General features: G+C 62.2%; 1 protein-coding gene across 2 annotated transcripts in view; it reads left to right on the forward strand.

Annotated features, from left to right (window-relative positions):
* The window catches only part of LMF1 (lipase maturation factor 1), an 88,033-nt gene that overhangs the window by 49,146 nt on the left and 12,625 nt on the right, over window positions 1–26,262 (forward strand). Inside the window, exons 4-6 of one of the 2 annotated variants that reach the window (XM_078440346.2) lie at window positions 120–268; window positions 14,989–15,054; window positions 25,702–25,869. In XM_078440346.2, the coding sequence (XP_078296472.2) occupies window positions 120–268; window positions 14,989–15,054; window positions 25,702–25,869 (383 nt within the window). The remainder of the gene's footprint in view (window positions 1–119; window positions 269–14,988; window positions 15,055–25,701; window positions 25,870–26,262) is intronic. The other variant, XM_078440347.2, reaches the window with a different exon arrangement.

The raw sequence follows: 26,262 nt of genomic DNA on the forward strand, positions 1-26,262 counted from the left end.
GAGACGGGTCCCTGGGCCACACCACCTGTCCTGGTTGAAGCATCGTTGAAGTTAAGCTGAGTTTGGAAAAGGTCTGGCTGTCGTTAACGTGGCCTTTTGTGTCCTTGCTGTCATTCCAGGATGGGAGTCCCAGCTTCTGGAAACGGGATTCCTGGGAATCTTCCTGTGCCCTCTTTGGACTCTGTCTCGACTGCCCACAGGGACCCCCCCGTCCCAGATCGTTCTGTGGGGCTTTCGGTGGCTGATTTTCAGAATCATGCTTGGAGCGGTAAGCGGAACCTTCAGTGGCTAGGCTTCAGGAAGCGTGCCGCAAAGGAGCCACGCCTCGCTGCCTGCTGGCGGGGCTGTGCCCGCGGGGCCCCTTCTGCTGCTTTCCGTGTTCGGGGGCCTGTTTCTGAGCCCTAGGAGTGCCCCCGGCCCCCAGTCCTGTGCACAAGCACTTCCTGTGGGGCCTATCTCGACTCTGAGCCCGCTCCACAGGGAGACTCACGGGCAGAGTCCCTCCTGGGGATTTCTGGAAGGTCTGAAATGTTTTACGTGGTTTAAATCAGGAAGGCGGGGAGCGGGTCAAGGACACACAGTCCCCTGTGACTGTCACCCCAGAGAAGCCGTGCAGAGTCCTTCCCGTCGGCACCTGGCTTGCTGGCCCCGGGGAGCGTCTCCCAAAAGCCAGGCGTGTTGGCGGCTGCCTCGCTCCGGCTTGGCCGGTCGATGCCGTGGCCCGCGTGCTGCCTGCCTGGTGTCCTCCTGGCTCGCGCCCTCCTGGGCCCTGGCGACCAGGGTTCCCCGGCCGCAGACTCCCACGGGGCCCGTGCAGGTGCGCGTCTGCTTCCACTCCCCCTCCCGTCCCCCTCAGGTGTCTCGGGAACATCATCCGAACCTTCCATTCAGGAGGGACTTGGTTCCTTTCGGCCTGACTAGTGTCCGCTCTCTTGGGCTTCTCACTCTCCGCTGATAAGATCTTGCTGCTTATGCCGGAGCACTGACTTCCTTTAGGTCGGGAGCCCCGGCCCTCAGGTGTGCTGAGCCACCTGTCTGCTTCGAGGTTTCGCAGGTGCGGGCGCGCACGAGCTCACAGAGAGCACGCTTCTGCCACACACAATGGTGGCTCTGCCCGCGTCCCCTTCAGTCCACACAGCCCGCCGTCTCCTGTCCCCCGCGCCCTGGCACCGGCCGTCTGGTGTGCGCTGCGTCCCTGGCAAGAGGCCCTTGTCACTCTCAGCCTGGGACAGCATCCGTGTGTCCGTCCCTGACTTGGGCAGGCCCTGCCAGATCTCTGTGGGGCTGCTTTCCATCCCTGTGCAATCGGCGAGTGTTTTGTGGCCGGGTCCCATAGAGTTCCGTGGTTGCCGCGTCGTCGTCAGATGTCCTTCCCCCACTCCCGGCACCGGTCTGCCCCTCCGTGGCTGGCGTTAATTCGATGCCCTTCGTCCCCATTACCCGTCTGGCCTGCGGGAGCCCGTCTTCGTGCCCTGTCGCCTCAAATCCTGAATGGTGCCAGCCCTTAACTGGGAGTCGGAGGTCCCCGAGCAGGACAGGCTGCCCCAAGTCCTTTCTTCCTGCCGGAAGCCCGCGCGCTCCCACGCTTCAGACGCCCTCCTGGGCACTCGAGCCCCTCATCCCCGTGTGACGACCGTCCGCGGTCTGGTTACTGCTGCATCTGGGGCTGTGTGGCGGGTGGGGGGCGGGGCACCAGAAGCAGCCGGAGTGTGGGAGGTGGACGTGGTTGGTGAGCAGCACCCAGGCTGCCCGCGAGGGGAGCCTTGGGGGCCCGCGTGTGGCCCCAACGTGGCTGGCAGGGCTCGCGACCCCGGGCGGTGCGCGTCGCTGCAGGTCCCGGGAGCTGGCGTGCGGGGTGAGCGCGTGGCCAGACCCCGCCACAAAGACTCCTCGTCCGGCGGTCAGACGGCGGGCCTGACGTTCGCGGCTCCTTTTCCTGACACACGGAAGTTATTTGCTGTGATTAGCGGGCGTGGTTCCGTGTCCGTCTGGGACTTCAGTTTGGAGTTCTTCTTCAACTACTTTTGAAAATCCAAGGTGTTCGCTGTTCGAGTCCCTCACCGGGGACCGGCCTGGGACCGCAGGCTCTGGAGGCAGGAGAGCGGCGGGGGAGGGGCGCCGGGTGGCGGAGCGGCGCCCACGGAGCCTGACAGCGCTCAGGCGCCTCTCGTGGCATTTTGATTGACTGTTCGCACCAGCTGGGTGAAAACTCATCAGGTGCACTAAAAGGGGTAATTACTCGATTGCGTCTGTGTTGGGTGCCGCTCCTCCTCCTCCTCGCTGGAGAGCGGCAGCGGGGAGCAGGCCCGGGAAAGGACAGCGCCTGTCGCTTACGCGGGGAGAGGGCCGCACGCGCCTGCCGAGGACTGAGCTGCCTGCAGGTGCAGCCCCGGCCTGACCTGCGCCTGCTCACGACCGGCGTCGCGGACGCAGAAGCCACCCGGCCGCCGTCTGCTGCGGTCCCGGCGCGCCGGGCAGTGACCCCCCTGCACACACGGCCCCCGGGCCTCCCGGGCCCCCGAGGCGGGTCAGCGTGGCCTCCCCACCGTGGAGCAGGCTCTGCCTGTGAACAGCTGGAAACTGGGCCTGGCACGTGACGCATGCTGGACAGCAGACAGCCGGGGTGGGGGGCCAGCGGGACACGTGGCGGGTGCCTGGCCGTCTACGAGGGGGCAGGGGCGGGCGGAGGGAGGCCCAGAGTTCCCTCGGCCCGCATCCTGCTAGAATTCGAGGGGCGAGGTACAGAGAGGAGGACCTGGGCACAGAAGGAGCCCCGAGAAGGACACAGCACCCCTGCCGACCTGCAAAGGCGCGTGGCTCCCATCTAATCCCAACAGACGGACACTTAACTGACACGGCCGCCCCGGTGCCCGGTCCGAATAGTTGTGTAAACTGAGATCATCCAACCAAAGAAGAAGTACCTTCCACTGAGAAAACTCCAGGCCTAGAAGAGATTTTACTGATCAGTCTGTAAAACATTTAGGGAAGAAAGTGAATCCTGTCCACACGCATCCACGACACAGAGGAACCCCTTCTGGGCTTATTTTTGTGAGGTCCGTGAGGACAAGGACGTTTCAAGAAAAGGAAATTACACAGCAGTCTGTTCAAGAGCACCGGGAAACACTCTTGAATTATTAGCGAACGAACCCAGCAGCGCCTGAGCCGCATGATACACGGAGACCAAGCCTCACGGTAGACGGGCTTTCCGCGGGATATCGAGTGGACGTAAGCGAACCGATACAATTCACCAAATTCTTAACTGACGGAGAAGCGTTAGAATTAAACACTCGTTCACAGCCGGTGAATCTCTGGCGCCCTGAGAATAGGTGTCCTCCGCCCGATATGTGAGGCACCCACCCGATGCCGCGCTCACCTGAGGAGACCGCGCGTGTCTGCCGAGGCGGAGCGCGTGCCGGGCGCCCACTTATCCCGTCTACCTGGTGTCGTACTGAAGATTGTAGCTCGCGCAGAAAAGCAAGGAAAAGCAACAAAAGCCCCGAACGCGGGAAGGGAGGAAGTGAAGGCACCCGTCTTCGCGGCGGAGCGGTCACAAGGTCCTCAGGACCAGCGCGTGCAGTTAGCCAGGTGTGGGATTCACGCACAGGGCACACGGATCAGGCTAGCAGAAGCCGACAGGGAGCGAATCTGTGGGGTCGTCACTGTCGTGCCGTCCGAGCTCCTGTCTCCCCGCCCGCGGCGCCCCGGGGGTCCCACGGAACCGCTACCCAGCCACCCACGAAGGAGCCGGGCCCAGTGGGGGTGTCGCCTGGAGCCCTGCGGGCAAGATGCCACAGCAGGAGCCTGTGACCCCCACGAGGTCTGGTGACAAAGGAACTTCTACCTTCCCCAAATCAACCTTTTCACATGCGTGGGGATCATCCCCGGAGCGGCGGGCACAGCGTGTGAAAACCTGAGGTACGAGCTCTCCCCAGAGCCCCCCGGTGCCTACGACTCGCCCACGGGGGGCGTTCCTCACGGTCTGCCGCTACCCAGACGCGGACACCCAGGGTGACATCTGCCTGGACACCGTCAAGGACGTGTGGTCTGTGTGTGTGACATCAGGGCCACCCTGCTGTCCATGCAGACCCTGCTAGGAGAATCCAGCACCCATAGCCCTTTGAGCACACACGCTGTGTGTGAAAAGCCTGGAGAAACCTCACGGCCTTTAAGAAGTACCTGCAAGAGGGGCGCCCGGGGGGCTCAGTCGGTTGAGCGTCCGACTCCGGCTCAGGTCCTGATCTCAGTCCGTGAGTTCGAGCCCCGCGTCGGGCTCCGTGCTGGCAGATCAGGGCCTGGAGCCTGCTTCGGGTTCTGTGTGTCCCTCTCTCTGCGTCCCTCCCCCACTCTGTCTCTGTCTCCCAAAAGCAAACAAACATTAAAAAGAAATTTTTTAAAAGACGTGTCTGCAAGAAACCTGCTCGAAGCTGGTCTCTCGCCAAGAACCCGGACTGTGTAGGCTCTCTCCTTGTGTTCTCTTTTTATCTTCTCCTTAGATCATCTGCCCTTTCCTTCGTTTTTGTCTAGGACTCTGTATCTTAAGCTGTGGTGTCATTTTTGTTTCGTTTCTGTTTTTTAAATGAAGTCTCTGGTTGAGCCTTTATGAATACATTAAATAAATACAGTGGTTTGTTTTTTACCCGCCTCCCCCCCCCCCCGAAAAAAACAAAAAGAGAATGTAAAATATGTCATTAATAACCTCCAAAACCGTAAAATACTCGAAATTTTAACAGAAGTCTAACACTGTTCTCTGAAAGCTACCATCGTTGCTGAGAGAAATGAGAAAGGCTTAAAGAGACAGACACACTTGTGTGAGTCAGGAGCCTCAACACTGCTCAAGTGTCCAGCTCTCCCCAGATCGATTGATAGATGCCACGCAACCCAAACGTAATTCTAGAAGGACTTTCTTTCTAGAAGTTGATGAACTGATTGTTAGATTTGTTTGGAAACGCCAAGGACCTAGAATAGCCAGAAAATCTCGCACAAGAGGCACACCCCTTGTTCCAGGGGTCGCAGTTGGTGAGACGGGCAGTGGGGGCACAAGGACACACAGCCGAACCCTTAGGAGGGTCAGCGAATCCGGAAATAGCCCCACACCAAAATCACCGTGACGCACGCTTTGGACAACTGACCGAGTCAGTGCCACCAAGAAAGACAAGATGCTTCTCTGAGGTGCAGCGCTCAGGTGTCTGGTTACCCACAGAGGCCATGAGCCCCAGCCCGCCACCGCGCGCGGGAATTCGTTCGAGGCGGGTTCCAAACGTGAAAGTGGAAATCACAACACTTCTTGAAGGTAACGGGGGGTTTTTGAATCAGAATCTTCTCTTCCCGACAGACACGAGTGATAGACGGCACCCACAATTCCTCTGCCCCGCACGGGGAGCCCGTGTCCGGGCCCATAAAGGACGCAAGAAACCCAGCGGTCACGACGATCGGTGTGAAAGGGGGAAGCTTTAGCAGATACCCCTGCAAACACTTGAAAACTGCCCAGCTTTCCCAGCCGTTAGGGAAATGCCTGCCAGTCCACGCGCAGTGGGATGGCGTGTGTGCCCACAGGACCTGCTGAACCCACAGAGGGCAGGACCACACTGCAGCCAGTGTCCTGGCTTGGGCAGCGCCAATCACCGCAGACCGAGTGGCTTGAGCGGTGCTTCCTTCCTCCAGGCATGAGGCCGGCGGTGTCCCAGCGCCTCCCATCCCCGGTGAGGACTCTTCCCGTGTCCTCATGGGGTGCGGGGGGACAGCAGCCCCGGTGTCTCTGATGGGTGCACTCGTCCCGTCTGCTCAGGACCCTGCCCCCACGGCCCCACGGACACTTAATTACTTCCTCAGTCTAAACGCAGCTGCGGGGAGGGCCCGGGGAGGACACGGCACCGGCCCTTCACGGAAGGGGAGTGAACCAGAGAGGGACCGGCCTGTGGTGCTCTCCTGCAGTCGTGAGAAATGGTGCGCAGTTCACGGAAGCCGCGACGCAGTTACCTACGAAGTTAACCTACTCGACCCCGTCATCCTTCTGTCCTCAGGATGCCTGGGAATGCACTCCCCAAAACCCTCCCCCGGCACCAGGAGCTGGAGACCAACCACGGTCCATCAGCAAGAAGACGGCACATCTGGCTCCTCGTGCGGGGGCTTCCGGAACCGGTGGGGCCAGCGTGTGGCCAGGATCCGGGGTGGGGACTGACTGGGGGGGGCATACTGGAACGTGGGGGGCCGGGGAAGGGTCCCCCGTGCTGGCGGGGGAGGCACCCAGGCGTGCCCGTGCACAAAGCTCCTTGGCCACACGCTTCGGGCCTGGATGTAAATCATTTTTTTAAACCCGACGAGGCAAGCCGCCGGGGGCCTCCAGGGAGGTGGCCGATCGGCCCCTGCGTCGCGCAGACAGCTACCTCTGTGGGCAGGGCTGGAGACCGGCACGCTGGCAGGTTTTCCTGGGGCTTCTCCGTCGCGCAGCAGAGAAGACCACGTGGCCGCGAGCCCTGGAAAGATGGTCAGCCTGGCCGGATATGCCGCCTGAGCTAGAGCCACGCGACGCAGCCCCCTGGCCAGGCTCCCCGCGCCAGCTGCGGGGACGCGGGCAGCCACGTGGCACGACCACCCCGTCGGACTCCCTCCCTTGGGGCAGAGGCGCGGGTGTACCCTCCCGCTGGAGTGGCACAGGCCCACCCGGTGCTTCTCTGGAAGAGTCAGGAGCCCTTCTCCCAGGTTTCAACTCAGTCTTCGGCTTTAAAGGCACAGATTCCAAACACATTAGTGGGGAGAGGCTTTCCATCTGCAGAAAATGGCAAACGGCGTGGGTGTCTGAGTCAGTGTTTAATAGGTTGCCTTTCATCATGCTTTAAAAAAGTTTTCACTTTGTTCTCAAATCTCAACTTCTGTAAAGACAGACACAGGTAGGTGTGTCTGTGGCTGAGTCGGCGCTGGCCGGGTTCGTCCTGGAGACGCTGCCTGTCACCGAAGCCTGAGCCCTTTGCTCCTGGAGCTTCCGCTCCCCGAGTCGGACCACACCATGGCTTCTCCACAGGCCTTGGCGCCACGGCTGTCCCTGATCGGTCCTGGGCCGGCCGGACGGCCCGCGCCGGGCCGAAGGCCGAGGTCTCAGGTGCCCCGAGTTCTGGGAGCCGAGGCAGAATCCCTGCCGCCGGGGACTCTTCGCGCTGGACGGCACCGGGGGAGGCGCGCGCTTGGCCTCGGCCTGGACGACCGGACAACCGAAAGCATCTCCTTCGCGTACCTCCCTCCCCCCGGCCTCCCTGGCGCGTGCGGGAGGCCTGGGTGCGCAGGCGGGCGGAGGCTCTTTGCGGCCCCTCCTCCGTGAGAACCTGGCGTGACGTGAGCGGTGTGGTCGCTGGCCCACGAGGAGGAGCGTGTGCACGCCGGGCCACGGGGGTCAGGAGTCGGTCTGATGACCGTTGGATTTCACGGCCGGGATGCGGCTGCTTCTCTGGGCTCTCGCTTTGTCAGCGCGCCTTTAATTTTTCACATATCCTTTCCGTAGTTCCTCCGACACCATGTGCTAAATTATTTCATTACTGGTTCACCTGGTGGGAGTTTCATAAAAAACTTCCCAACTTCTTACCGACCAAATGCAGCCGAAACAAGCCACTTTCATCGGGAGCCGTGTCTCTGCGGTGGCCGGCGCGGGTCGTTGGCAGGTTCGCCGAGCGCAGGGTGCGGCAAGAGGGGAGGCCGGGCGCCGGAGCCCCCAGGCACCTCTCAGAGGCTGGCAAGGCACGAACTTTGCTGTTCCGTACGTGCAGGTGACCTCCCCCCCCCCCCCGCCCAGGGACCTGAAGGAGAGAGATGCCAGCGTGTTTCCCACAGGCCGTCCTCAGCAGGTGCCTGACGACCGAGCACCGGTGCCTCTCACGCTGTGTGCTCCCGCTCGCGGCTGTGTCTCACAGCAGCTGCGGCACCCGAGGTGGGACCCTTCCGGTGCTCGTCGTGGGCAGACTGCCCTGCTATCCTGTTAACACAAGAGAAAAAGCCGTATGTTAGCCACCAGAGCGAGGCCTGTGGTCCTGCATTTTTCAGGTCACTTTGGCAGACCCGGGGGCCACGGCCAGGCTGCGATCATCGGTACTGTGAGAAGACGCTTTGCTCAGACGCAGTACGAGTCACCTGGGATGAACTCGACAGCGTAGACGGAACAGAACGGACGCGTTCCTTCCCAAATGCAGCTTCCCAAAGCTGAGAGGGAACGGGAGACCTAAATGGCTCTGTGTCTATTAAATACACGCAATGCGTCACCAGAACCCGTTCCAGGGAGAAAAGCGCGGACCCAGATGGCTTCCCTGGTGGAATCTACCAGACGCTTCAGGAAGAAACGATGGCAGGGTCTCTTGGAAGGGGGGGGGGGGGGGGGGGGACACTTCCCAGGTTGTTTTACGTGACTGAAACAATGAAACAAAGCCTGATCAGGATATCACAGAAAGGAACAAAAGAGACCAGTACCCCCAGGAGCAAAGATCCAGAAACCCTTAGCAAAGCACCCGTCAGTTTGATTCTGGCAATGACAACACGTGGTCTCTCTCAGGAACGTGGGGTGGTTTAACATTGGAAAATCAACGGACACGGTTCCCTACAGTAACAGCGTAAAGCAGCAGCTGTGAGAAAAGCACGCGACACAGACTGACACTGGCTCGTGGCAGCGGGGGGACGTCCTCGGGGGACAGTGTCTGAGACCGGGCCACCGGTCCTTGCTCGAGAGGGACGGGAGCATTCACACCCAGCTAGTGTCTCTTCTCACCGCCGCTCTCAGCGTCACGTTGGAAGTCTTGGTGCAGGAAGACGGGAAAAAGAAAAGGCATAAAGACTGGAAGAAAAGAAAGGAAGGCACTGTTCACACCCCTTGATTCAACAGGCTGAAAACCCAGCGGAATCTAAAAACCAACTAGCAAAATGAACACATGAACTCAGGACACGGGAAGCAAGGTTCGTGCGAAGCCCAAGTCGTATTCCGCGTACTAGGAAGGGACCGTTAGAAAAGCAAGTTGTGAAAATACCGTCTACAGCTGCATCAAGCAGACCTCCAGTACGCGGTCACAGACCCGATGGAAGATGCCTAAGGCGCGTGTGTGGCAGGTGCAGGGCGTCCGTGGCGGGTGACGCGCACTTGGACCCACGCCCACAGGTCGGAAGACCGCTTCACCCGAATGTGTGTGCAGATTCAGGGCATTTCCTGTCAAAGTCCCACTGGGCTTTCTGGAGAGGTTAACATGCTGATTGTAAGTTTTATATGTAAATAAAGAGAATCTTGAAAAAGAAAAGCAAAGCTGGGACACCTGCTTCCTGATTTTACAGCTTAATTTAAAACTGAAGCGTGGTATATTGATCTAAGCTAGAAAAGTGGACCCAGGGAAGAGGGTCCAGAAATGGACCACCTCTCTCCTATTCGGCTGATATTCAGCCAGGGTACGGAGTCAAGTCAATGGAAAAAGGAAAGCCCCTCATTACAAAAGGTGCTGAAGTCACGGGAAATCTGCAGAGGAACGAAAATGAGCTTGGACGGGATTTCGTTTGCACCAGACCCTACTTTGAGGTGGACCACGGACCTAAATTTAAGAGCGACGCTGGCAAGTTCCTAGAAGGGCACACGGAGGAGTACCTCTCGGAACGTGCCCGCACGGGTGCAGTTGACTGATTTCCAACCTGGTCACTCCCTGGGGCAACCACAGAATTTGTTTTGCAAACATAAAAGCCAGGAAAACAAAGCTTTCCGAAGATAACACAGTTATCTTAGGGAAGGCAAAGACTGCTCCGATGGCACAAAAAAACAGTAACCATTAAAAAAGTTTTTTTGCTACATGTACTTGACTGATATGAAAAATCTCCATCAGCAAAACCACACGAAGAAAACGAATAGGTAAGCTACAGACTAGGAAAAACATCTGCAGCGTGTACAGGCCCAAGCAACAATTAACCCACAGAATACGCAAACCACGGGAGAAACGCAGGCACGCGGCTCGAACACACTGGGAGGAAGCAGATCTTCCTCCCGGCCGGGAGCCCGGGAAGCGGGGCCCGGAGCGCCCCCCGCACTGCCCGCCGCTTCGGGTCAGGGATGCAGCCTCGTGGCACAGCCGTTAGCAGGTCCCACCCGGCGAGACGCGCACCTGCCCCCGCGAGCCAGCCTTCCTCTCCTGCGCCGTGCCGGGAGAGGGGACAACCGCGTCCACACGGAGGCCCGCACACCCCCGCACGCCGCAGGTCGGCCCTGTTCAGAACGGCCAGGCCCGGGAACAACCCGGGGTCCGTCAACAGGGGTCAGCGGCGGTGCGCTCCTATGCGGGGCCACGCTCCGCCGTAAAAGGGAGCCCGCTCCAAAGGCGGCAACACGGATGAACCCCACAACGCGCGGAGCACAGCCTGGTGAGTCCGCGGGGGTGAGATCCCGGGGAGGCCGAGCCGGCGCTGGCCGCCGTTCCGTCCGGGCGGGCGGGGCCCAGACCAGCTTGGAAACGGGTCACGGAGAACGTTCTCCGGGATGGACATCCGCTTCCTATTTGAGGTGGGGGTACCTCAATCGTCAGAACACGCTGAACTTGAGACTTCGGATGGGTTTCGTTCCATGTAAGTCGTAGCTTCCACCCTCTGACTTGAGGGTATCGTGGAGCTTTACACACGGCCCCTGCGGCGAGACGCGGCCCCGATTCACTCCGCACACCCGGGGACGACGAGCGAGTCCAGCGTAACCGCGCAGCCACCCCCGGCCCTAGGGGACCCCCGCCGCAGAGAGCGAGGGCGGCCACCAGACTCGTCCACGGAAGCCACGTGTGGGGCGCGGGGTCGGGAGCAAGCAGGGGCCGCTCTCCACGTCCAGACCCGCGCGCGGCTGTGACACTCGCTGGCAGGGGGACAGCAGCTTCCCGTGAGCGCGCGGAGCGCACGTGTCTGGATCTCCTCCGGAGCCGAGCGGCCCGCCGCCTCCGTGTCCCAACCGCACCTCGGCCTCTTCCTCCTCCGGGGGCTCCGTCACTTCTGTGGGAGGGAACGTTCTCGTTCTCGGCTGCGAGGAGGCCACAACTGGGTAGCTCCTCCGTTTGCATTTGGATTGCTTCTCTCCCGCCCTCCCCCTCCCCAACCAGGCCCAGTGGCTGCCCTGAGGGAGCAAACCGGAATCATCCAGACCTCCGAGTGGGGGGTGGGGGGGAGGTCGGAGCAGGGAGCTTCTGAGCTGGGGGAGGAGAGAGACTTTGAAGTCTGGCCCGCCTTGGAGTCAGAGGCCTCCAGTAAGACTGCGTCAAATGTAATTAAATGGGGTGCAGCGCGCCGCCCCATGACGGCCAAGCCCAAGCCGATGTCGCCAGTTCCTCGACACCGTGTCCTGGGATCCCCGCTCGGAAAGGAGAGCAGTCACTCCCACCTGCTCCAGCGAAATAACACGGGCAGAGGAAGGGGTTTTCCCGTGGGGCTGCACTGTCCTTCCCAAGAGCGCCTAGGGGGCCAGACCTCAGACTCCGGCGCAAGAGGCGGCGTGGGGGTTTCTGGAAAGTGCTTTCTGCGGTATTCTGACCTCTGGTCCCAGCTTCGGCCCCAGCTCGTGGCCCTGTGCTTGGCCCCTCGGCCCCTCTCTGCCTCCATCTCCAGACGCTCGCCTCCGAACAACCCAGGGCCCGACGGGCACCGAGTCCTACCGCTCACGGGGCCCACGGTGTTCCCTTGCGTTCTGTGCAGCCCATCACACAGCCTGCCGCAGGAGGACCCCGCACGGAGGCCCGGCCGTTCTCCAAGACCTCTCGGGCCCAGGGGGCAGGGCGGAGGGAAAGCAGCGTTAGTCCCCCACCCCCGGGTTTCAGGCCAGCGCCAGCTCACTGGATTCAGCAGGGGGTCTCTGTGTAACTGTCCCTTGGGCTTGGAGGGTGCTGGCGGGGCCCTGCGGGCGTGGAGACGGGGCAGTCCCGAGAGGCCCCGCCGTGTGCCCGAGCCCCCAGCACCACGTAGGGGGCACGTGACTGTGAACCCCAAACGCACCTGAGACACGGAGGTCCCCCCACCTCGCCTGCTGAGGGGCACACGGGGTCCTCGGGCCCAGCTCCGCCCCCAGAGGAGAGGGGTGGCGGGAAGCCCGAGTGGCATTCCAGACCACCAGGCTGCTCTCGGGAGGAGCAGTGCCTCCTTCCGAACCCGCGACCTCGTTAGTATGGGTGGCCCCAGGGTCACCGAGGCCTCTCCCGAGGGGAGGAGCCGGCGTGGCCCCTGCGTGTGCAGGTGGAGGCGGTGGCCCGTCGGTGAGACGGTGGGGTGCCGTGTGCGCGCAGAATGAGGCTGCCGCAGACCGCTCCCCGGGTGTGGGCGCCCCCTGGAGGAGGCGGCCCACTGCCCGGGTGCAGCTCAGGCCCGGGAGCCCCTTCTGGCCCTCGGGTAGGAGTGAAGGCCGCAGCATGGAGAAGCCCATGTCCTTCCTGTGGGAAGGCCTTGCACCTGGCCTCTCCAGACGGGGGGCTCAGAAGCACGTTCTCAGGCCCGTGACCGTCCGGAGAGGCCCATCTGCATCCCGGGTGCCTCCCTTCGTGCCCCTGCCTCCTCCTGACTCCAGAGAGCGAGCCCGGAACGTTCTTGTGTCTTGCATTCTCCCTTCCCTGGAGAGCAGGGGTGGACGGCTGTGGGTCACTCGGCTCTCTTTGGATCTGGCCTGGCACTGGCTTGTCTGAGCCTTTTTTTTTTTTTCCAGAATTAATTTGGGGCTGAAAAAGGCTGACAGAAGTCTTTGTTCCTTTGACGCTCACTCAGGAAGGAAAAAATCCGTGGAAAATCTGACATCTGCACTATAGGGAGAAGTCAGCGGATGAGGAGGAATATAATTATTCTCTGCTCCCGGAAGAATGTTTCAGATTTTTAAGTGTCTCATATCAACTTAGAATTTGAATGACATTTTAATTATTTTGTTTTTTTCTTCTTTGCCTGGTTTGAATCTCCAAAGAGACCCGCTCTTGGATTCCAAGGGGTGCGGGGAGCAGAGCTGCGCTCACGGGGCTGTCGCGTGACGGCGGCTGCTTTCCTGCCCCGCGAGCAGGCACGCGATCACCGGGAGCTCGTGGCCGTCCGCGTCACCGGGACAGGCTCGCTCGGGTCTGGCTAGCAGGCACGCGGGACTTCTCAGAACTCGGTTTTCCTGTGGACACAAATGTGCCACAGAGCTCTGCCCAGGGGGTGTGTCTCTGGCACTTGTGTGACCTAAGCAAACCTAGTTTCCAGAAAGATGGGGACTCCGGTCTTCAAACAGCACACCCGGGCGCCCAGAGCTCGTCTCCACATGGGTGGAAGGTGCCACCGAGAGGCCGGGTTGCCAGGGTGGCCGAAGGCCGGGTGTGTGCGCGACCCCCCCCCCCCCCCCCAGCCCAGCACCCCATCAGAGACGGCAGTGGGTCGGGGCTCAGGACAGCAGAGCGCTAGCAGCCCTTGGGGATAGATGTGCAAGCCCACCATCTGTAAACCAAGCCCACGTGCACGGCAGGAGCAATGCTAACTCGGTGTGTCAGGAAGCCTGAAGGGCCACACCGTGTCACTGGGACTCCCGTGTCGCCTCTCATCCCTGCCCCTTTGGGTGTCACCACGTCCTTGCCGCCCACCAGCCCGAACTCTCGGCTGCTCCCCATGCCGCACCCATCCTGCGGGCTCCATGTTCCAGACACATCCCAACCTGGATGGTCCTTCTGCCTGGACAGCCGCGGAGGCCCCTCGTCACCGATCTCGTGTCCCTCTCTGGCCTACTCCGTCCCCACCCGAACCTGACCCCAAGGCCAAGGGGACCCTGGGAGTTCCCGAACACAGCCTTTCCCGGTCTGCTCAGCTCCAGACCTGCCAGCCCGGGCTCCCTCACACCGCTGCCTGGCATTTGTGCCCCTCGCTCCTGCGGCTTGTCCCGGCCTCTCCAGGGCCGCCCACCTTCCTGCTCCAGGGCCCGGGTGCTCTTCTCGGCACCCTCCACGTGCCTGCCCCGCCGCAGCCAGACAAGGCCTCTTCTGCGCCAGGCTCGACCTGTTGAGTTCTATGTGCTGACTACGCGGGTGGGGAGGCGGGCGGGCAGGTGGAAGGGAGGTAGGCGGGAGGGTGAAGCTGGTAGGACTCGGCCCAGAACTGTTGCAGCTGTACAAACCACGGTCACGAGGGAAAGCGGAGCCGCAGCCCACGCCCGCTTTCTGTCGGTGCGGCTTCTCACCTCCTAACCGAGCTGTTATGTAAGAGACGTCGCAGCAGAATCTCTGGGACCCAAGCGGGGTCTCCAGTGCCGGCAGCGGACAGCCCCCTCCTAGGAAGGGTCCGCAGGGAGCTGCGAGTTCCCAAGAGAAAGCCGGGCTGGAGGCATCTGACCGACAGACGAGCTGCTGTGGTCCCCGAGGCTGCAGACGGGCGGCGTGGACGCCAGTGTCCTCGGGGCCACAGGCCGCTCAGGGCCCTCCCCGCACGGCCTCTCCCCTGCGTGCCCGGCGGCTGAGCCGCTCCCTGGGCACGCTTCAGACCTGCTGTTCGTGGGGGCGGTGGAGATGTCCCCTCCTGCCCAGCTTCCTCTGCGTCCATAGAAGCGTATGCGGATCCAGGGCCTGTGGCTTTTCTAACCCGTCCGTTTTTAAAGCCTCCCAACCGCATTCCTGCAGTCATGCTCAGGCAACCTGTTTTCAGGGTGCCTGGCCAGCTCAGTTGGAGGAGCCTGGGACTTTTGATCCCTGGGTTGGAGTTCAAGGCCCATGTTGGGTGTAGAGATTGCTTAAAAAATAAAAAATCTAAAAAAAGAAAAGGAGAGCTGAGTCTTGCAGGAAGCACAGAAGGAACTGCCTTTGTAGGAGGAAGCTGGTGTTTTCTACACGTAACACGGGACTTACTCACAGAAAAGCCCCAAGCGGGCCTTTCGTACAGCTTCGTTCATGTCTTCTCTGGTCCGTGTTTCAGGTGCGAGAGAAGTTCTGTCCCTCAAAGCTTCCTTTGGGCGGCCCCACCGTGGCGGGTTTGCGTGTCCTCGGGAGCGGCTCACGTCCTTCTGTCTTGTCTTGGCAGGGCCTCATCAAGATCCGGGGAGACCGGTGCTGGCGGGACCTCACTTGCATGGACTTCCACTATGAGGTGAGCCCCACGCGGGGGACCCGCCCGCCGCGCCACAGGTGCGGCCTCCTGGAGGCCTCGGCTCGGCTCACAGGGCTGCCCCCTCCTGCTTTTTTTCTCGGGAGGGGTGGGGGGTGATGGGTAGGTCACGAGGTGGCTTGCAGTGCCCCAGCACGTGGGGAGGGCCCCGTCCTGGAGGACGGGGCTCCCGGTGCCCGTGGCTGCGGGCCCAGCGGTCCCTTGGGCACCGGTCCCTCCACCGCTGTCCACGGTCCTGCCCGGGCACCCTCTCCAGGCAGGTGGGCTGGCCCCGCGCACCCCTAGGCTGGGAGGTGCTCCACTGTGCGCCCTGCCCCCCAGCCGTGGCAGACGGACGTGGGGGCAGGCCCCAGTCCCGCTGTGCCCACGTTTCCAAGGCTCCCACACCCCGTTCCCCACCCCTCCCTGGAACCCCGCCTGGGTCCAAGCCCTTCTGGACGTTCGTGTCCCTTCTGACTGCTCACGTTTGTGGGGGGCGGGGACCGCATTGCCCCGTGAATGAATTCGGTGTGTGTGCACAGACAAGCCCTCCCGGGTGCCACGTCCCTCTTGGTGACACTCCTGGCGCGCGCCTGTCGGGACGTTTCCTTCCGCGTTTCCCGCTCCCGGCTTGCGGCTCCAGTACGGGAAAGGCAACGTGCTCTGCCCCTCTTACGAGGCGTTTGCTTGCAGCCCTCCGCACCTTGGGGGTTTTCAGTCCTGACGTGTTGAGTGGATGCTGACTCTGAGTCCCAGGCACGTTTGGCTTCACGTCCTCTGTCAACCAGCCCGGGGCAGGGACGTCCCCACGTGTGCCGCATTTCATGGGGGTAGGAGACCGTCCTCGGGGCACATGCGCCACAGACTCCCCTCCCCTCCTGCCCACGGGTCCATCCCTGGGTCCTGCAGCCACCTTGCCACAAAGTTCCAGACAGTAAATGTTCCTGGCTCTGAGGAGGGAGGTGGCGTGGGGCCCCCTGGGCTGAGCCAGGACCCCTGGGGCCACCCAGCCAGTCCGGCCGCGTCCCCTCGACTGCCCGCTGTGTGCAGAGGAAGGGAGTCAGAGCAGGAGGAACAGGTGGCACGTGCCAGAGTCCCCGCGGCACCACCTGGTGTCGCGTGCCTGCAGGTGTTGACCAGAGTGGAGGCGGGACCCGGGACTCCAGTCTCTATGTCATCAGGAGCCTCGGCCAGCAGGGAGGGGCCGGATGAGCCTGCACACGGGGTGGGCGAGGTGTCCCAGCCTCCTGCATCCTCAGAAGGGCTGGAGGCAGGTACAGGGAGGCAGAGTTCCTGCATCTCTCCAACCCTGCAAGGGATCCGGGCAGACTGGTGGCGTGTGACCCACGTCTTGAGGAGGGGGCCAGCCAGCCATGATGTCGGTGTGAGGCCAAGGCCTCTGGGAGTCCGTCTTCTAGGACAGGCAAAGTCTTGGCTCAGCGATCATAGTGGAATCCAGGGTGTAAGGGAGCGGCTGCCCTGGGGCCCTGGTTGCAGTGCCACTGTCGCAGACCAGGAGCCTGTGCCCCCAGGTCAGGTCCCTTGCAGGGACAGAAGCACCCCGACTATCTAGGAGAAGCTTTTGCCTAGTGGATCATGTTCCCCCATGCTCTAGAAGATAGGTGGAGTGAGGGCACCCGACGCAGGTCAGGAGTGGGGGCTGGGACCCCTCGTGCTATTTGCCGCCCGCAGAGCCCCGTCAGGTTGTCTGTGTGCCTTGAGCAAGGATGGGGGCCTCACGGCCTGTCCTCGGTGACCTGGACTCCCCAGTCAGTGGCAGGTGGCAGTGGGATGAGAGAGGGCAGCTCGTTCACTGTCACGGCACTGCTGGTGGGAGGCTCACAGGAGGGACCCTCAGGGGACAGCCAGGGAACTGGCAGGGGTGGGGGGGCAGGCACGCAGGTGAGAGGGAGGGAGGGGCTTCCGGCTAAGACAAGAACCTGGAGTGCCGTCAGCGTGGGGGCTGAGCCCCTGCCTCCCCAGACCGGGCAGTGAGCCGGAGGCCAGCGGGGGGGGGCGGGCTCGGCAGACCTCCTGCCAGCCCCAAGCGCTGACAGGAGAGGCCCGCACCCGACACCGCAGCCTCGGCCCGCGGTGTCCCGTCTACGTTCTCCCGTGACCTGGGCGCAGCTCCTGGCGGACTCAGAGCACAGGAGGGCCCAGGCAGGGCCCCTGCGTGTGTGTCATCAGCCTCAGTAGGGGAAAGAGCGGGTGACCTCCGTGGACGCTCCCAGGATGAGCCACGGTCCCTGCGGGTCTCACGGTGGCCCTGAGCAGCCACAGCAAAGCCAGCCGTCCCTCAGAAGGTGCCGGGAGCCCTGGCCCCCACGCTCACGGGCTCTTACACGGTGAAACCGTCCACGAGAAAGGCCCCGGGATGGCCTCCCCGCCAGGTGCTCAGCGAGGGAGGAAAGGAAAATGCTGTCTATCTGCCGACACCTCCGTTCCCTGTCAGGGTGGCCGCGAGGTACGGTGGCACCCCACGCGGGGCAGCACGACTTCAGGTAGCGGCCGACTTGCATTCCCCCGTGACCTCTCTGCCCAGAACAGACGAGTCGGGATCCGGACTTGTGACCTTTACGATGCTTTAGTTCCCGGACGTACCCTGGACGTGCGCACGCCTGAGCGGGCCCCTGCCCGCGGCTGCGGACACGGGCGTGCGGTGTGGTCTCTGAGCAGCCACACGGGCTCCCGCCTCGCTGGCCACCCGCCGGGATCCACCTGCAGCGCTTCTGGGGTCGGGTCTGTGCCCCACCTCAGGCCGCGGGAGGCAGTGGGTGGACGCCGGCACCGGTTTCGTTCTGAAGTCCTTCACGCAGAGGTGACCTTCCGTCTGGGACACAAGTCACGGTCGGCTTCCGCGACTGTGAGGTCCTGCGGTCCCTGGCGCGTCCGAGGGGCCTGTCACGTCCACTGTGCTCCTAGGCGCGACTTCCACGCCTGGGCGGAACGGCTGGCTTGAGGGCACCTGCGGGGTCCGCCTCAGAGCCTCGATGCCTGAGCAGACCCTTCAGGAGGCGGGTCCGTGCCACGCGGGGGCCCCCCGGCCTCTACCCCTCCGAGTGCGCGTGAGGCCGTCCACACGAGCACTGCCTCGTCAGTGTTCGCTCCCGGGGCCGCGGGCACCAGCCCAGCCCAGCGGGGACTGCCTTCCCGCTGCTCCCTGAGCCTAAACCAGCTTTTGTTTGTTTGTTTGTTTATTTTTGAGCGAAGGAGAGAGACAGAGTGTGAGTGGGGGAGGGGCAGAGAGAGAGGGAGACACAAAATCCCCAGCAGGCTCCAGGCTCCTAGCTGTCAGCACAGAGCCCGACGCGGGGCTCAAACTCACAGACCGTGAGATCATGACAAGCCAAAGTCGGACACTTAACCGACTGAGCCACCCAGGAGACTTTTTTTTTTTTTTTTAATTTTTTTTAATGTTTATTTACGGTCATTCTTGGCACTCTGCCTCCCGGGTCCAGGCCAGGCGCTCCTTCCCAGGTGCCAGTGATCTCGGCCATGCCAGGATGCTCTCTGGGGTGACCGAGGCAGGCTGGGCCCCAGGGACGGACAGCAGTGCCGGTGGGAGCCTCCGGCCCCTCCCAGGCAGCCAGGCGTCCTCCCGGGGCTGGGCGGTGTCATGGGGGGCTGCTCACTAAACCCTGGGCATCGTGTCCTCCCTCCCTGGGCGAGCTTCGGTCATCTGCGTGTGTGAACGCCGGCCCGCCGAGCGGTGACCGGCGTCTTTCACGGCCCACACACCCTTTCTGGCTGTGCCCGTTGGCCTTGGGTACAGCCGAGGGCACAGCTGGGGCCGCTCTACCAACGCCCCCACCAAGCACAGCAGGACCTTCCTCCTACATCGCACACCGGCCCCAGCATAGGAGACTTCTGTTTGGGTCTCCGGCCAGTCGGTCCTGTCTTTAACTGCCACCTGGGGACCTGGGTTACCAGCTGTTCATACCATAATTTGATGGGGGTCACCAAACGCCCTCAAATACAGGGGTCCGTAAATCTGGAAGGAACCGGACTCAAGACTGACATTACTGTGAAAGCTACAAATGTTAACATGATGGGAGTGGAGGCTGACTTAGCTCCTGTGGGTTGGGAGTCAAGGCTTGGTCCCCCGGCAGCTTTCCTGATTTCATAGGAAGGAAGTGTATTTTGTGCGTACTGGGGACAGGAGGGGAACACCACCTGGCCGGGTGCTTGTGGTGGCCCAGGCCCTGGGGTTACCCAAAGGGCGAGCTCTGCCAGACCAAGTCCGTGAGAGGCAAGGGTGCAGCCTTAGGGTCAGCGAAGGTCATTGCTACTGGCACAGACCTGAACCCAGGTCCCTGTCACTGCCTTCTTCGTACAGACCCATGCCGCGTGCCCTCGGGGCTGCTTCTGACCCGTGTGCACCTCGAGGCTTGACCCTGTCTTCCCAAGTTGAAGCTGGTAACAACCCCAAGGTTTTCATCAGATCAGTGACACGCATACTAGAGTGTCAACTCTGTGAGGCCAGTTAGTGTAACCGAGTTCCCGCGTAGGTGAGAACTCTGCAAGTGTCCTTGTTATTGATTTCTAGTTCCATTCGTTATTGTCAGAGATCATATATATGTGATTTGAATCTTTTCAGATGTATTCAGACTTGTTTTGTGGCCCAGAATACGGTCTTCGTGAATGTTGCGTATGAGCCTAAAGCAGGAGTGTCTGTCCCGTATTCGCTGAGTGCTCGTGAAGTCCGGCTGGATGGTAGGGGTTTCGTCCCCGTGTCGCCATGTTTTGTCTGTCTACTTGTCCCATCAAGTATTGAGAGAGGAGCTGAACCGTGAAACCCCAATCGTGGACTCGCGGACACGTGGGCCGGAAGAAATGACCCTCCCTCGTAGGCCGGTCCGATGCTCCCCTGGCCGGCGGCGTTCGCGTGGCCTGCATCTTCCACGCTGTGATTGTCAGCCCACGTGCGTCCTCGCGTGAGACGTGTGTGGCGTCGGGCCCCGTTGCGTCACCTGGTCAGACTGCCTTCCGGCTGTGTGTTCGTCACCGTCCCCGAGCACGGCGGTCTCGTGGCTGCTGCCGGTTTGCTGTCCCGCCCAGCTGTCCTTTACATCTTCTTGTGTCTTTTTCCGCTTCTTCTGGATTTCTCGGATGTTTCTTACAACCCCTTTCCAGCTCTTTTCTCAGCTCATTAGCCACAATCGTTTTGTTTCCGTTTTCGTGGTAATTTGAGGGCTTGCCGTGAGAGTCTGTCGTACGTCACAGCTAGGACCGGGACGGTGACGCGCTCGCTCTCTCCCCGAGCCTCCCGCTGCTGCTGTCGCACGCGTCCTGTTACAGGAGCCACAGGCCACGTCGTTACTGTTGTTGTCCAGTCAAATTGGCCTTTAGAGATCGCACATTATATCGGAAAGACAGCCTTGTGGGGCCGTCCGAGCCCTCAGCATCTCCAGGGCTCCCCTCCAATCACCACCTGCTTTCCCTCCACCGGGCGGCCGCCCCTCACACCCCGTGGTGCGGGTTTGCTGCCGCTGGGCTCTTGATCCGAAGGCCTCTCTCCCCCTTGTCGGTGAAAGACGTTTTCGACAGACTTGTTTCGGTCCATGAGGGACGTGGCTCCAGTGCCCTCTTGCTGGGACCCGGGCTCGGGCGGGATGAGAGCCCCCAGTTCTTGCGGAGCCGCCACAGCCACCCCCGGTGTCTCGTGCTCTTCTACCCGGCGCCAGGACGGTCCCGGACCCGTGTGCACAGCTCGCGTTGTTTCCTTCTCCGCCGCCCGTCATCGGGGCGGGAAGCAGAGGCAGCCTCAGGGGGTCTGAGCTCCCAAGGTGAGCACACACGTGGCACCCGTGTCCGCCTTGGCGTCACCAGGGACGGAGCCTTCAGCCCTGACGTCGGGGCCCGCAGCAGGCCAGCCGCCAGCTGTGTGAGAGAACACGGTACATCTCCTGGTGTCACCCTGAGACCCTCTCCTGACAGGCGCGAGCGACGTCCATTCCCTGCCACCAGGGAGCCGCCCACAGGGAGACGCCTCCGTGTCCCCAGGGGACACACCTCCACCCCGAAAACAGATGCAAACTTGAGACCGCGGGGCGGACACCTCACCTCCCAGGCTCCGCGAGCCACGCGCGTCCCGGGTTGGCAGTGATGGCGCGACGGGGGTTTTCTGTTGAACCAGAGTACGTGCAGCTCGAGGGTTTTCCAAAACTTGTTCTTGAGACAAGGATTACGCACGTTCCTCTTCTCATTAAAACCTCACGCACATAATTCGTAGTCCCTAAAGTGGGAAAAGGGCCGAAAAAGCCATTTCTATCCTCACGCTTCTCACTGAGGGCCTGGAGAGGAGGGCGTTGGAACCGACAGGAAGGAACGTCGCTTTCCCCAAATCCTGAAACTGTTTTCATCACCCTTCGTGTTGTCCTCACGTTTTTCCTTTTTAAAAGTGTCTTTTTGGGGGGCACCTGGGTGGCTCAGTCGGTTGGACGTCCGACTCCGGCTCAGGTCAGGACCTCACAGTTCGTGGGTTCGAGCCCCGCATCAGGCTCTGTGCTGACAGCTCGGAGCCCTGAGCTGCTTCGGATTCTGCGTCTCCCTCTCTCTCGGCCCCTCTGCCACGTGCACTCTCATTCTCTCAAAAATAAATATACGTTAAAAAAAATTTATCTTTTTAAGGGACCCAGCTGTAAGATGACGCACGGGTCCCCCGGCTGGCCGTCCCCCGGCCTGCAAGCTGGGCCGAGCTCCGGACACTCGGCCATGATTCTCTAACGAGCTGCGGCTGCAGTGGTGAGCACAGCAGGCCCTCCTGCCACTGCTTTATGGGGTGCGACGTTCCAGCCACCTCCAGGGTTTACAACCAGATTTTATGACATAGTGGTCTTTTCCAGCATCGGTGCAAACAAAAATAAAACTCTGTCTCCACCTTGCAGGAGAAGGGAGACCTCGGGACCCTCCCAGCCCCTAGGCCCAAACACAGCCGCCCCCGGCAGGGAGCAAACCCACGGGAGGAGCGTGAGCCCTCGGCCGGCGGTGTGGGGCCTTGGGAAACGGAGCCATCCTCTCAAGGACTTGTCGTGGGAGGTGTCGGACACCCGTCACAGTACTTGTTCTCATTTCTGTGTGGCAGAGAAGCCAGGTGGAGGGCACGGGGCCCACTCTGGGGCTCACACCTGCAGACGTGGGGCCCCGTCCCCCCGCCGACCGGCTGCCCCCTGCCGCGCCAAGCGGCGGATGATTCTACTGAGCATGTGTCTCTGCTTCACGATAAGTAAGGTCACAGAAACTCGAAGGAACGGGAATTTGCAGCAGCTGTCCAAGTTTATTACAAATTCAGGTCACAACCTTCTCAAAACCCCAACACGGTCCCTGACCACTGTCCTGTCTAGGCTCCCGCTGCCGCAGGCATGACCCAGAGGTGGCGTCGGTGGGCTGCCAGCTGGGGAGGCCCCGAGCTCAGCCCTCCCGAGAAGATGTGTCTTGCCTGACCTCTGCTGAGAACACGCAATTACTCACAAAACCCTAGGAAACATCCCCTTGTCCCAGAGATGCGGTTCCCAGAAATCTGCCCCAACCAGAGATAAACACGAAGTTCAAGAAATGAAAACTGGCAGAGAACGCGGCACCCCCAACTGGGGGCAGCCCCAGCCTGGGCGCCCCCTGCCAAGAACACAATGAGCCTGCCTTGGGCAGCGGAGGGTGGCCTGGCCGCTGCAGGGCCTGGAGGCGGGGCCTTGGGGGGCTGGCCAGCCTCACCCCCGACCCAGACAGTTTGTTTCTGCCAGAAAACACTTTAGCGACCACCGCCCGCGCCTCGGGCTCACTCCCACCTGCACGTTGAGGGAAGGAACAGATGAGACGCTCAGCGCCTCTCCCTGCAGCGTGACTCCGTGAGGAGCTTGGCCTCTCTCCCCCATCTCCCCAGGAGCAGGGGGTCCCAGAAGGCAGACAGCTGTCGCCGGGGCCTCAGCAGATCGCAGGAGGGCCCCACACCTCCGGAGAAGCAGATGTGACCCCCTGGTGCGGTGACTTCCGAAGGACTGACCTCTCTGAAGGCCAAGTAGAAACACGTCCCCGTGTCCCGTCACCAGCTGGAGGCCGTGAGCGAGGCTTGTCTGGAAGGGCCCAGCAGAAGAGACTTCCTTGTGCTTGTTGCTCAGTGCTGGACGGTCCACTGTGAAGGACAAGGGGCCGGGGGCTGCCTGTCCGCGGGGCCCCGTGGGCCGTAAACCCCAGATGATCGTGAAGAGGAAGGCGCATCCTGGGCACACGTGCTGTACTCGCTCAGGGGCCCAGGTAGCCCCACCCACACGCCTGCCACCGCGCGTCCGGGCCACGGAGGGTCCGAGTCAGCCGCACCCGGGGTTGAGGGCCGGGGGACCTGGAGAGAGCAAACGAGGCCCCGAGGCCGTGCGGGCAGGTGCGCCCTTCTTGTTCACAGGTGGGAACACGTGTCACGTGCTGAGAGCCCCTGGGACGGACGGGGAGAGGCCCGCGGGGCGCTGCCCTGGGCTGCAGACGTCTGCTCGGAACACGCGTAGACGCAGAGCTGTGAGCTAGACGGGTGTGGTCGGAGCCACACTCGGTTTTCCCGCTGGGCCCACCGAAGGGCCCAGAGCCCGTGACACGTGTGCCCAGGCCGGGCTCCCATCGAAGGGAACGTACCTGAACCAGAGGCGGCAGCGTCTTCAGGGCCAGAAGGTAAGGAGCATCTCTGCAGTTAAGTGACGGCGAAGGACCCGCGTGCCCGCACAGCACAGGCAGCTGGGCCGGAGGGACAGGTCTCCCTTGCAGTGGAACACCAACTGACCAATGAGGAGGAGCGGCGGACCCAGAAGTCATGGCTCACAGGCCAAGAGAGCCACGGATTCTGGCAAGAACCCGCAAAGGATGCTGGAATGCAGGCGGGGTGGGGAACTCCACGGCCCCAAAGTGCTGGGCACGGCCCAGCCGACACCCCCTAACCGGGTCCAGGCGGAAACGGCCATGCTAAGGCACATGGTCCCCTCAGGCCCCGGGGACAGGCCCGTCCCCTCCTCGGCCTCCTGCCCAAAGTGCAAGCCCCACATCTACCGTGAGGGACACCCTGCAGATGAGCTAGTCTGTGCCTAAGATTCACACAAGGGTCTAGAGAGTCTAGGGGCTGGGTCGCCTTTTGTTAAACACATCCTGCCGGGCAACAGGAGGAACCTGAGTCAACCATCCCTGGTTGTGACCGAGACAGCTCACCCTTCGCGCTCAAGTACTGAGGGGCCAAGCACACGAGGTGGGGAAGAGTGCCGTTCAGGGAGTCTCTCCTATTCTACCGACTTTTCTCTGAGCCAGAAAGTGTGTCCAATGGAAAGCAAGAAAAGTGTTCCCAGATGGGACGGTGGCCCTTCCCGGGCAGTTGTCCGGCCAGGAGCTGCCCCCAGCCTGAGCCAGGGGGCGGGGCGGCCGAGGGCCGCTGTGTTCGCGACCCACTCCCGCGGCCTCTCGTCCGATCCCGCCACCCTGCGTGTCCAGGGCAGCATGTGACCGGTGTCCTTGGACCAGCAGTCCCCACCTCTGCCCACTCACGACAGAGGGACAGGTACTGGTGTCCACGCCACACAGGTGCCACGCCAGGGCACCTCGGGGCTGGGGAGCAGGTGGGCACGGGGTCCCGGCAGCAGCTACGGACGAATACTTCCTCCTCCGGCCTAAACCACCTGTGACGAGTAAGTCCTTTAGTGTCAGAAACATCTTCAGAGTTTCAAAGCTGGAACTGCACCGGCCCCACCGTTCTTGTCCGTCTGTCCCTTTGGCCCCGGCCTCCCCCTCTGATGGTGACGTCCTCGTGTGAGGTGTGCGTGCAGGGAGTGTGAGCGCGAATCCTCGAGAGAGAGAGAGAGAGAGCGTTGGCACACGGCCTGCGCATGCCTGGCGGCAGCAAGGGAAACAACAAGGCCCCTCGCCTGGGCCGGGCTCCCCCACACCTGCTTCATCGTGGGCCGCACCCTTCCTGGAATCCGAGGGCTCCGGTTGGTGTTTGAACCTGTGGAGCTTGCGCGGGTGTGTGAGGAGGGCACGCAGCCTTCCGCGTGGCCTGCTCCCGGCCTCCTCTCCTGCCAGGGGTCTGAGGGAAGACGGGGCCCCTGAGGTCAGGGGCACAGGGCCTGTGAGCCGGGCCCTGGGGCGGCCAGCACCGCGGCTGAGTCAACACACAGGCCTCGTGGGATGTGCACACCCGCCCCCCTCACACGTGTGCGGAGGCCATTCCCGGGAACACACACAGGCCGGAACCCCCCACCCCCGGCAGCCTCGGAGCAGAAACCTCCCGTGTGCGAGCGCTGGCCCGAAACATGGGCTCCCCCGGTGCCCCGTCCCTTTGGCCAGGACAGACCTGGGCTCCTAGGTCACCAGGACCGTCAGGGCACCACGATGGGTCAGCGTCAGAAGCTACAGGAGACCAGGCAGGGGATGGCGATGCACACCCTGAGCAGTCGCTGATCCTCGGTACCGCCCCCCCCCCCCCCCCCAGCAAGTGACCGCTGGAGAAAGGGCCACGGGACCAGCCTCCCCTGTGCCCTTGCCGGCCAGGATGCTCCCAGACCTCTCCCTCCCCTAAAAACCCCCTTGTGCTTCTGGGCCCACCGGTGGGTGCTGCGTGGGCAGGGGTCCCCTGTGGGCAGAGCTCCAGGCTCGGCTGACGGGCCTGCTTCTGTTCCCCAGACGCAGCCGGTGCCCAACCCCATGGCCTACCTCCTGCACCAGTCCCCCTGGTGGGCCCACCGCTTTGAGACGCTCAGCAACCACTTCCTGGAGCTCGTGGTGCCTTTCTTCATCTTCCTTGGACGGCGGCTGTGCATCCTCCACGGGGCCTTACAGATCCTGTTCCAGGTGAGTCCACGGCCGACGTCACCCCGTAACTGTCCCCGAGATCGCAGGCTCTGCTGGGCTCACGAGGCACGTGGCCCAGGACGTGCGACCGGGAAGCCCTCCGTGGTGCCTTCTGTGGGGTTCCTTTCACGTGCGAGCTGCACGTCGGGTCTCCGAGGAAAGGGCTGGTGGTCGTCTACTTCCACGCGGACAGCTGTTCTCAACCCCCGGCTCCGGGGCCCCTCCGCGGTGGGCAGGGGCTCCACCACCTCCCTCCCCTGGGGCGCTGACCGTCCGGGACCTCTCCTTTCCCTAAACGTGGGCATCTACCTGTCGATCCCCAGGAAAAACACCGTGGGGACTTTCAATTCCTACGTCGTATTTATCGTCCTCGCGGACAACGACCGGTGCCGT

Source organism: Panthera onca, chromosome E3 (assembly GCF_046562875.1).
Source record: "Panthera onca isolate mPanOnc1 chromosome E3, mPanOnc1 haplotype 2, whole genome shotgun sequence".
NCBI lineage: Eukaryota > Metazoa > Chordata > Mammalia > Carnivora > Felidae > Panthera > Panthera onca.